The following is a 12,088-nucleotide window of genomic DNA, read 5'->3' on the forward strand; positions in this document are numbered from 1 at the left end:
CTCTGGTTGGTTTCAATCAATGTTACCCTATTTTATTTTATTCAAGTATCATTTGCTCTGGTGTATACACACGCACATGCAGCGCTTACTGTACTTATATTTCTGACTCCCGACATCATGATTCATTTCACGAACGAATCAGACTGGATGCCTGGCTGGTTCTCGTCTCGTTCTTTCGCTGTATTGTTGTGATTTGTTTTCAGTTTTCAAGGAATTGACTCTCAACGAACCTATTCTTTACAGCGCGAACGAATCACTTCGTTTAGATCGCTCAAAAATTCATTCGTTTTGAACGAATCGTTCACGAACGAGACATTACTACCTAGGACCCTAACCTGGCTTACACCCTGGAACCGAAGTTGCTTTGAATGGTTATTTGATGTAATTCGTCCAAGTCACTAGAAGACAAAATAAAAAAAACCACCGCAGGCTTCACGATAGCCTTGGCGGCCAGCTTTAATGCTGCACACCTTTAATTTCTGTCATTAATCCTACCCTTTTGACAGTTGATTACCACATAAGAAAGTTTTTCGTGGGTCGAACATTACTGCTATCTAGCGGCGAAACAATTTAGTGTGTCAAACTTACAACTCGGAACTTCCCATATAGTAGTAACCATGGAGGTAAGAAGTTCTTAACTCCATGGTAGTAACATCAACTTAAAGAAAGTTAGGTTTCCGCTTAGAAGCACCTTTCCTTAGAAGTATTTCTTACCTCCATGGGATGGATTTCCCTCGGTTTTTTTTGAAGTTTTTTTGACCATATTTGTTTTGAATTTAGCCGCTATTATATTCAATAAATTTAAATGGGCGAAGTTGACAAACTGTGTGCGCTTTTCGTAGGAGAAAAAGTTTTTAAAGTCAGATGGAGGCCAGAAAACATCGTTGGCCTTGATTCACAATATTTTATCACAGGGAGTTGGGATTTTACGGTAAGTAGCTCAAGTATCTACACTGCCTCTTAATTAATGTAAATATGACAAAAGTTTCAAATAACATATATCCATGTTTATCCCTTAATCCTGAAGGTATGATCCTATGTACAGTTCTCGTGTGGTACTTGATGCTTACTGTTTAGTAAATTTAGTACATCAAAAGTGCCTGGACATAACCTAAACTTGTGATATAAAATTGAATTATTATTGAAAATTGAATACAAAAGAATAAATTTCCACAAGACCTGACGTAATTTGTTTGGCTTGTTGTATTCAAGTTTCTGTTTGGCCAGGATCTTTCTGTGTACTAAATTAAAACAATAAGTATCATGTACCACAGGATAAACTTATACCCTATCATGTCATCAGGATCAAGGGATAAACTTGGATACGTAATATTTTTAATTGTTATTTTCTGTACAATTATGTAATTTCCTTTAGGGGATTAGTGCAGGGTTAAAAACAGTCATACATCAGAACAAGCTGAAAATTGGCTTCTCTTTTTCATAAATGCTTGCTTATTAATAATACATAGTCAGCCGAATCGTTTATAAGCTAGTGGGTCACACATACCAAGTTAGTGGTGAAACAGCTTCCGTGAGGTAGGGTTGTGGAAGGTAGTATCTCTGAGGCCTGTCATCTAGTGGGTATCGCTGGAAGATCTTTCAAAACTCTCTCAATCCCGTCTCTCTCTTCACAGTTTTTCTTGGGGGTGGAGAGAGGGAAGCAAGCCACAAAGAGAAGCCATCACCACCACCCCCTGCACATAATCCTTGCAACCTGTAGCCGAGATGTGATAGTCGGTTCGAGCCAGGTTTTCTTGCGTTTGGCCTTCACAGGAAACTGAAGACTTTAGATTGCACAACTGTGAAAAATTATTTACCACTGAGTATTTGTACTAAGATAAAGAGTCAAGAATTTTTAATAACTTTCCATAGGTTTACTGCTGTACACATTGTGTTTCACACAGAAAAAAGTATAGTTAAGTCCTAGATGATGGTATCTTACAGCTTTCTATTAAAATGCCTATATTAATGCAGTACAGCCATTCCGTATGTTACGGATGTTACATTTTGGTTTGTTTTTACCTTTAATTTTTAAAATTCTTAAATGACATATTAATTCTATTATGAAATACTTAAATAACTATGAGAAACCAGTTATGGTTGAGGTTTCTAGCTTTGTATTGTAAGTGGTGTGAGGATTATTTAAGAAAGAGTGCTGTTACGGATGTTACAAAACTTGGGAACAATCAGATGAGATGGTTGAGTTCAGCAGAAAAATTCAGGTGAACCGATCAATAAAATGAATTCAAATTGTTTATAATGATTTATTGAGGTTTTAAACAGCTTCTGAAAATGTACCAAAAAAAATTTAATAATAACACTGGTTTTATACAGTTTTTCTGCTGTTACGGATGTTACACACACTGGTGTTACGGATGTTACAAGTGACCCTACATCAATATATTTTTGGATTTTATGCACATGTGATTTATTCTTTTTTACTATACCGTGACATTAAGTAATTAAAATTTAAAAAAATCACAATTTAATCTGATTTTGGAACTCATAGATCAGTCTGGTTCCAATTGATTTAACATTTGGTGTAGGCAGCACTGAACTTATTTTAACCAAATTGATGTCTGTTTGATCATTTTCATCTGTTACAAACATTGTTCCAGTTTTCCCATAACTTTTAAGAAACATCACTCCAACTTCACCCATTTGACAGACGGCTGATGACTCCTTACGAAGGCCTGTTTGACAAACAGCAACCAGTGGCGGATCCAGAGGTTCACCTCGGAGGGGGCACTCTAGGATTTCAGAATAGCCAGAGAAAACAATTGTCATAAAATTACTAAATTTGTATTTAATCTACTCACACTACACATAACATCCAACCACCAGATTTTATTGTTTATTTATTGTTGGCTTGTTTTTCCTTCACAAACGTGTGACTTTTGAAGCTAGGAAGAACCAAGTTAATTTTTCTTACGAGTTCTTCAAGAGATCTAGTGTTCTCGTTTACTTGTAACCAACCATCACACTTTTTCCATTCCATCCATTTCACTTGCTGAGATAGATTACAGTCAGTTTTTAAAAGAACTTTTATACCATGATAACATGTTTCACAGTTATTCAACATACAACATTCACTTTCTGTATCGCAGCACATTTCTTCTAGGGTCACATTTCTTCTTTATGGGTCACAGAAGACACCAAAATATCACACTTCTGAGAAATGGCATCACTCAAAAAATTAAATTTAGCATGTTGCATACAGACACACACGTTATGAGGTGTATTACCTACAGGAATTATATACTTTGGTCGTAACTCATGAAACTTCGACAGAGATTTCTCAATCTTGTGTTTATCCATAAAACATTTATGGGCTTCTGAAATGGTCATGACTAAAAAGCGCTTTTGCTTTCGAGTCTTCTGGCCAGTATTTTTATCCTTCATTGATACATAGTCCCTTTTTGATGGCGCTTGCCAACTAATTTCATCTGTTTCTAGAATATCTCGCACTTTTTCAGCAATATCTTTAGGGAGTAAATGAGTTTTTGACAGTTTTGTCACAGTGTAAAGTTTTGAAGAACTATTAAATGTTTCCTTTACAAGCTGCCGGACAACTGCTCTCTTCTTTTGAGGACTATGTGGAAGATTTCTTTTTGCTTTAAAGACTGCTTTCCGAAGAGTACTTGTGGATGCATAGGAACCAATAATCCTATCAGGAACATTACTGTTGTGGCTCAATTGATTTTTTTTTCAGAGTCTTACTTTTTGCGCCAAGTTTTTTATCCTGATTCGGGTCATTTCCCTTTTTTTCTTTAGCAATTTTTCATTTTTGGCACATTTTCCTTTTTCTTTTTGCCTAACAACACGATTTCTGTCTCTGTCTTTATTAACTAGCTCTTTCCACATTTCAGGATTTTCAGCCTTTAATTTCTCCCAAAATTTAGCAACTCTACTTGCAGATGATGTTGGTGCCATGATCCTGCAACAATGACAAAGGGCTTTGATTAATATTTTTTTACTGTTATAAATTAAATGGAGTACAAACTAAACTCATACAAGTCTGGTTTAACATTCTAATAAAGGCTTTATGAGCCCCCATTTATAAAATATATGCTTAACCTGGTACATCATTTTAATTAGTTAGGCTCTAACTGAATTCTGGGTTTCGGTAGATTATTCCAGAATCATGCTTGTGTTTATCAAATGACAAATAGTAACTTATTGGCAAGTGATAAATCAGTCATACGCTCGTCACTATGATATATGTAACATCCGTAACACCTATTTATTGGAAATAAAAACCTAGAAAAAATTATTAACTGAGGTTAAAGTAAGTTTGTAAGTAGTATGTCAACCTTAACCTAAATTGCAATGTAAACTAATAAAGCTGTAATGTACAGAAAACTTTTTTCTAATTTTTGTTACGGATGTTACACTAACATGCCTCTTTAGTTAAAAACTCAAAAAGTTAAGGTAATTTACTTACCATGTTCCTTGAAACTTATGATGATGACACACAAGACATTTCTTCAAAAGCACAACAAAATTTCTTGGAAGTAAACAGCTGATGAATTACTTAACAGGTACACCTAATGTGTCATCCTTTTTATTAAAATTTCCTGTTTTGCAGTAACCTAGGTTTCAAACTGTAAAATAAATACTTTAAAATATTGGTTTCTTAAATATTGTAACTGATCTATTAAATATAAACTATCATGAACATGCACCGGTAAATAAAATATGGGAATTTTTAAATTTACTTTTTTACATGTTTTCCTCTTTTATACGGAATGGCTGAGTAACTATAGTAGACTCTAGGTAAAGAACTCCAAAATATTATGGAAATGATTTTGTACAAAATCATGTTAAAATATCTCAAGGTTTTATTTTAGAAATAAAATATAAATTAAGTTATGATTTGCCTGTCACAAAAATAAAAATAAAATTCACGAAGGTACTTACTTTGTAATCATTTAAATATATGATATATTTTTTTTTTAAGTAGGTTTGTTTATAAATAGTCTAGTGTTGTTAGTAGGATCGCTAGAACAGCCCGGGTATTACCAAGTGTATTGCACTGCAGTAGACTGGAACATTCGTTACACGTGATCTCGATAACCAAATATGAAAAATTTCAGGTTTTATTTGTTCAGGGATTGCTGCAGTCACATTGAGTTTATCTGATTGAGTATTAATTTCTTTCCTTATCATGAAGGTTTTTATATATCTCAAAAATCACATTTTGAATATTTCTACTGCAAAATTGTTCATTTAAATGGTCCAAAATGATAAATTAGTTTGAAAATGATAGACCATAGCTGTTTATTTTAAGTATATTTTTAATTAATAATTTGAATGTTATCATGGATGTGCTCTTTGTTTTTGCTATAAGTAGGCATTAATTTAAACTAGATGTTTTCCTTCAAAAGTTTTAGTACATGTATTTACACACCAAGAAGGTTATATATTGTTAAGGAAACCTATAGTGTTGAATATACAAAATACTTATTTTAATCAACTAGTTACATTACACAACTAGCTAAATTAACATCCTTTATCTTGGTGCGTTTTGAATCAGTAATACCCAAGGTTCTATCTTACTCACCAAATTAGTTAATTTTCTTATCATTACTATTTATCATTGGATTATATGGCAAATGTTTTTCTTACATTTGTTGTTGGATCACAAATTTCCTCACCATTATTAATTAAACATTATTTTCAAGCTGTTAAATGTAAAGCAAGTGATTATAATTATGAATGCTTCGTGATATATACCATCATTAGACAATATTTTGTAAATATCTGCTGGTAAAATTTTATATGGAACATAAAATGCAAGACTTGATGTAAGTTTTTGGACATACGCCATTGCTAAGAACTTTTTCTGTTGAAGAAAAACTAATAAATAAAATAAATAAATAAAAATAAAAATACTCAAAAAAATATACAAAAAACACACAAAATTAAGCAAACAATTGCTGTTGTCAACAAGGATATGACCACCACAAAATATGTATTTGTTTGTTTTTTCGTTTTGTCATGTTTTTTGTCTCGCTTCAACTGTTGTGCTGAATTATTTTGGGTTTCAATATTTTTGTGTTGTCATCATTTGTGGGGATTTTTTCGTTCTCTTAGTACATTTTTCTTTGTTTTTTCTTTGTTTGCTGACCATATTCCTGTTTCGGAATATTTTGTGGTGGTCATATCCTTGTTGACAACAGCAATTGTTTGCTTAATTTTGTGTGTTTTTTGTATATTTTTTTGAGTAATTTTATTTTTATTTATTTATTTTATTTATTAGTTTTTCTTCAACAGAAAAAGTTCTTAGCAATGGCGTATGTCCAAAAACTTACATCAAGTCATGCACTCCCATTGCACAAATCTTTTAAAGATAACATCAATGCCCGGTATGGACCCGGTATGCATATTTCTCTGAGGAAGTTGGAAAAGAAATTAATTGATTTATCACAATGTTCAAATAACTTGACTTTTCTCTGTAAATGTCGCAGTAAGGGAGTCATTCCTAGAGGACTCACAATCAAATCCCCGGTCAACAGCAAAAAGGCTCAACAAATAACCCGGAAAGCCAGCCAAAAGCTTCTGAGTGAAAGAATTGCCGCATATCACTGCCAAAAATCACATTTGAACAATGAAATTTCGGCACTACAGCTTGAAATTCAGTCTACCCTCAATACTAAAGATTTCAATCGCATCTATCAGTCCATCACGAATCTGGTCCAAAAGAGGTCTCTACAGTGCAAAGAGAAGCAAAAAGATAAATTAGCCAAACTGACGAGTAAGATGAATACAAAAACACATCCCACAACACAGAGCATCAACACTGTCGTTAATTCATCTTCAAGAAAGCTGTCCAATAGCGAGGAAAATGTTTTACAAAAAGGCCTCAATTTCAGCATTGCTCCACGACACATTCCTGCACTTGACATAGTTTCATCTGTTGAGAGTGCAATATACAAACTTCCTGCCGCCAAACAAGATGAATTTCGTTGGAATGTGCGTACAGCAATCACTTCAGCTGGTCCACCTAAACCGAATCTGCCGCCTGATGAACTAAAGGCCATCAAAACTCTGAAATCCGACCATACCATTGTAATCCTCCCAGCCGATAAGGGTCGTGCTACAGTCATACTTGACAAACCAGACTATGAGCAAAAAATTACTGATTTGATCACCACAGATCAATATACAAAACTGGTAAAAGACCCCACAGCCAGCATTGAAAGAAAAGTGTACCAAACTCTAAAAAAACATCAGAATCACATCCCAGAAAAAACTAGATCAGAACTGACACCACACAGCAGTAAAGCACCCCACATTTACGGTCTTCCAAAGATTCATAAACCCGACATGCCTCTGCGCCCGATCATCAGTTGTTGTAATTCCCCATGCCAGAAACTATCAAAATATCTCCTGAAAATTGTTGAGCCACTAGCAGGACAGACAGATACATTTGTCAAAGATTCTAATCATTTTATTTCTATAGTCAAAACACTGAAAATAGAAAACAATGATACCCTGGTGAGTTTTGATGTCCAAAGCCTCTTCACTAATGTGCCAGTAGCCGAAACACTCAGCATTGTCAAGTCGAAATTGGAAGCTGATCCAACCCTAAAGGACAGAACTATAATACCAATCCCATCCATCATGGAAATGATTACCCTCTGTGTCACCACAACATATTTCCAGTTCAAGGATATTTTCTACAAACAGACCGATGGCATGGCAATGGGCTCTTCTCTTTCACCATTTATGGCCAATATATTTATGGAAAACTTTGAGCAAGAAGCACTTAGCAAAAGTAATAGCCATCCAAAAATCTGGCTCCGTTATGTGGATGATACCTTCACTGTCTGGCAACATGGACCTGAAACTTTGGAGGAATTTGTGAACCACCTCAACTCTCTGAGGCCATCAATAAAATTCACATATGAAAAAGAAACCAAAGGTAGCATTCCTTTCCTGGATGTACTAGTCAGCAGAAAAAACAACAGCCTGGAAACAAAAGTATACAGGAAACCTACGCACACAGGCCAATACCTTAATTTTGCATCCAACCATCCCAAAACAACAAAAACTGGCATAATTCACACACTAACCAACCGAGCTGAGATTATTTGTTCTGATGAGAAATCTATTGCGGTTGAACACAATCATATAAAAAAAGAACTCATAGCCAATGGTTACCCTGTCAACACCATCAAACAGCATTTGAAATCCAACAAAACACTCAAATCCACAGAAACTGAGAAACCTGCAGGAACCCTAGTTATTCCATATGTTCAAGGGCTTTCAGAAAAAATAAGACGCCTAGGAAATAAATATGGACTTCAAACAGCATTCCGTTCTAAATCTACTATTAAAAGTATTGTTACCAAGGTGAAACCAGCCACAGAAAAATTACAAACTCACAACTGTGTGTATCAAATCCCCTGTGAATGTGGCCACATGTACATAGGTGAAACTGGCAGAGCTCTATCCACCCGAATCAAAGAACACAAAAACAACTGCAAGAAGGGTGAAACCCTAAAATCCAGACTTGCTGAACATACATGGGAAAATAGCCACAAAATTCTCTGGGAAGACTCCACACCACTCATACAGGAATCCGATAAAATAAAAAGGAAAATCAAAGAATCAGCCTTCATTATTAGCAATAAAAATATTTTCAGCCAGCAGAGCATTGAATTAAAAAATATGTGGATCCCTTTGATAAAGAGAGAAACATCCCTGCAGCACAAAACAATAGCCAATACTCAACCCACCATAACCAATCCGCTTTAACTACATGGTGCACAGCCAATGGGGAGACAGCTCGTCTGTCATTGGCTGAGCAAGATGTAGCCCTTTCTCTGATAAATACCCTCATTTTCCAGCCCCTTCTCAGTCGCACCTGTGTTTCCGTGCCATGTGCGTCTCTGCCTGAGGACGGGAGCAGATAGCAGTTCCCGAAACGTCGCTTGTTTCTGTTTAGGTAAAACTATTGTATTTGTTTGTTTTTTCGTTTTGTCATGTTTTTTGTCTCGCTTCAACTGTTGTGCTGAATTATTTTGGGTTTCAATATTTTTGTGTTGTCATCATTTGTGGGGATTTTTTCGTTCTCTTAGTACATTTTTCTTTGTTTTTTCTTTGTTTGCTGACCATATTCCTGTTTCGGAATATTTTGTGGTGGTCATATCCTTGTTGACAACAGCAATTGTTTGCTTAATTTTGTGTGTTTTTTGTATATTTTTTTGAGTATTTTTATTTTTATTTATGTATTTATTTTATTTATTAGTTTTTCTTCAACAGAAAAAGTTCTTAGCAATGGCGTATGTCCAAAAACTTACATCAAGTCATGCACTCCCATTGCACAAATCTTTTAAAGATAACATCAATGCCCGGTATGGACCCGGTATGCATATTTCTCTGAGGAAGTTGGAAAAGAAATTAATTGATTTATCACAATGTTCAAATAACTTGACTTTTCTCTGTAAATGTCGCAGTAAGGGAGTCATTCCTAGAGGACTCACAATCAAATCCCCGGTCAACAGCAAAAAGGCTCAACAAATAACCCGGAAAGCCAGCCAAAAGCTTCTGAGTGAAAGAATTGCCGCATATCACTGCCAAAAATCACATTTGAACAATGAAATTTCGGCACTACAGCTTGAAATTCAGTCTACCCTCAATACTAAAGATTTCAATCGCATCTATCAGTCCATCACGAATCTGGTCCAAAAGAGGTCTCTACAGTGCAAAGAGAAGCAAAAAGATAAATTAGCCAAACTGACGAGTAAGATGAATACAAAAACACATCCCACAACACAGAGCATCAACACTGTCGTTAATTCATCTTCAAGAAAGCTGTCCAATAGCGAGGAAAATGTTTTACAAAAAGGCCTCAATTTCAGCATTGCTCCACGACACATTCCTGCACTTGACATAGTTTCATCTGTTGAGAGTGCAATATACAAACTTCCTGCCGCCAAACAAGATGAATTTCGTTGGAATGTGCGTACAGCAATCACTTCAGCTGGTCCACCTAAACCGAATCTGCCGCCTGATGAACTAAAGGCCATCAAAACTCTGAAATCCGACCATACCATTGTAATCCTCCCAGCCGATAAGGGTCGTGCTACAGTCATACTTGACAAACCAGACTATGAGCAAAAAATTACTGATTTGATCACCACAGATCAATATACAAAACTGGTAAAAGACCCCACAGCCAGCATTGAAAGAAAAGTGTACCAAACTCTAAAAAAACATCAGAATCACATCCCAGAAAAAACTAGATCAGAACTGACACCACACAGCAGTAAAGCACCCCACATTTACGGTCTTCCAAAGATTCATAAACCCGACATGCCTCTGCGCCCGATCATCAGTTGTTGTAATTCCCCATGCCAGAAACTATCAAAATATCTCCTGAAAATTGTTGAGCCACTAGCAGGACAGACAGATACATTTGTCAAAGATTCTAATCATTTTATTTCTATAGTCAAAACACTGAAAATAGAAAACAATGATACCCTGGTGAGTTTTGATGTCCAAAGCCTCTTCACTAATGTGCCAGTAGCCGAAACACTCAGCATTGTCAAGTCGAAATTGGAAGCTGATCCAACCCTAAAGGACAGAACTATAATACCAATCCCATCCATCATGGAAATGATTACCCTCTGTGTCACCACAACATATTTCCAGTTCAAGGATATTTTCTACAAACAGACCGATGGCATGGCAATGGGCTCTTCTCTTTCACCATTTATGGCCAATATATTTATGGAAAACTTTGAGCAAGAAGCACTTAGCAAAAGTAATAGCCATCCAAAAATCTGGCTCCGTTATGTGGATGATACCTTCACTGTCTGGCAACATGGACCTGAAACTTTGGAGGAATTTGTGAACCACCTCAACTCTCTGAGGCCATCAATAAAATTCACATATGAAAAAGAAACCAAAGGTAGCATTCCTTTCCTGGATGTACTAGTCAGCAGAAAAAACAACAGCCTGGAAACAAAAGTATACAGGAAACCTACTGTAGGGCCGCGACGTCTTGGCGGGTGGACTCCCTAGAGCTCAGCGACCTTGTAATCGACACGTCCCGCCTTGCCTACTCCGCTGATAGCAACGGCCTGGAAGTCTTCATGCCGTTCCGAAAACATTGGTCGAGAACAATCTCACGTACGGTGCAACACAGCGCAGATCTTAATGACACAAAGATGCGATAATGCTTTACGGTAATTTATTATTTAAAGGTAGTGCACTATTTGCTCGACTGGGCAGCTTAGTTAAACATAGTTAAACATAGATATACAATACTTTAAAAGTTAAGAACTAAATTTGTAATTGTGGGTTGCTGTAGGAAACACAATTAATTAGGACTTGCAGCTAACTCCCTCGTTGATGCTTTCTTTTCCATTTAGTTTGGCTGAAATGTGAAGACGATCGACAAGACTCTTTCACGCACGTCAAGAACCTTACCACTTTTATGCACTCGGGTTGGTATTTTTTCCAGAATAGCAGTCTGAAAGAAAACATTTAGTCATTTTGAGGGGGCCGAAAACCATATTTCTAGCAAACCATCCTCGGGTAGCAATATTGGCTACACTTGTAGCTAACAAATATTCTAACAAGCGGTGCAGAAAGTCTGGAAAATTGCCAAATGCAAAACAAACAAACCGCGGGTGAAAATACGGGGAATGCGTTGAAAAACTTATAATGTAAGTGTTATTATTTAAAGTTATAATTATCTTTTATTGCCTGGTTTAATTGTTTTTTATTTGGCGTCTCTCAGTTGTGTTTTCGGATGCGCGAAACTGATCTTTGGCTTATACCTGTGTATCGCGCAGCTCTTTCGGTTGCTTTTGCAAGAGGAACTAGCAGACATTTGTTGGAAGCTTCTTCATTACAACACTGGATTACACTACTTATAATTCCCCTTTCCCCACTATGTATTACTTTATTGTATCTTGAATGTCCTGCGTCGGGCTCCATTGCTCACTTCAGACTGAGAGCGTGGCGCCTGATGTTTTTGCTATGAACCACATAGCGGCTGATGTGCGCGCGCAGCTGCTTCCCCTCTCATTTACTCTTCCCCGCTTCTCTGCAAAACGACACGCCAAGACGT

The 12,088-nt window shown here is 36.2% G+C and overlaps 1 protein-coding gene across 2 annotated transcripts in view; it reads left to right on the plus strand.

Moving 5' to 3' along the window:
- The first annotated feature begins 661 nt into the window (after positions 1-661).
- LOC134531037 (nucleoporin Nup43) overlaps positions 662-12,088 on the plus strand; it is a 66,394-nt gene continuing 54,967 nt past the window's right edge. The window contains exon 1 of one of the 2 annotated variants that reach the window (XM_063366529.1): positions 662-931. In XM_063366529.1, coding sequence (XP_063222599.1) covers positions 806-931 — 126 coding nt within the window. In that variant the 5' untranslated portion in view covers positions 662-805. The remainder of the gene's footprint in view (positions 932-12,088) is intronic. The other variant, XR_010074922.1, reaches the window with a different exon arrangement.

The sequence above is a fragment of the Bacillus rossius genome, chromosome 3 (assembly GCF_032445375.1).
Source record: "Bacillus rossius redtenbacheri isolate Brsri chromosome 3, Brsri_v3, whole genome shotgun sequence".
Classification (NCBI taxonomy): domain Eukaryota; kingdom Metazoa; phylum Arthropoda; class Insecta; order Phasmatodea; family Bacillidae; genus Bacillus; species Bacillus rossius.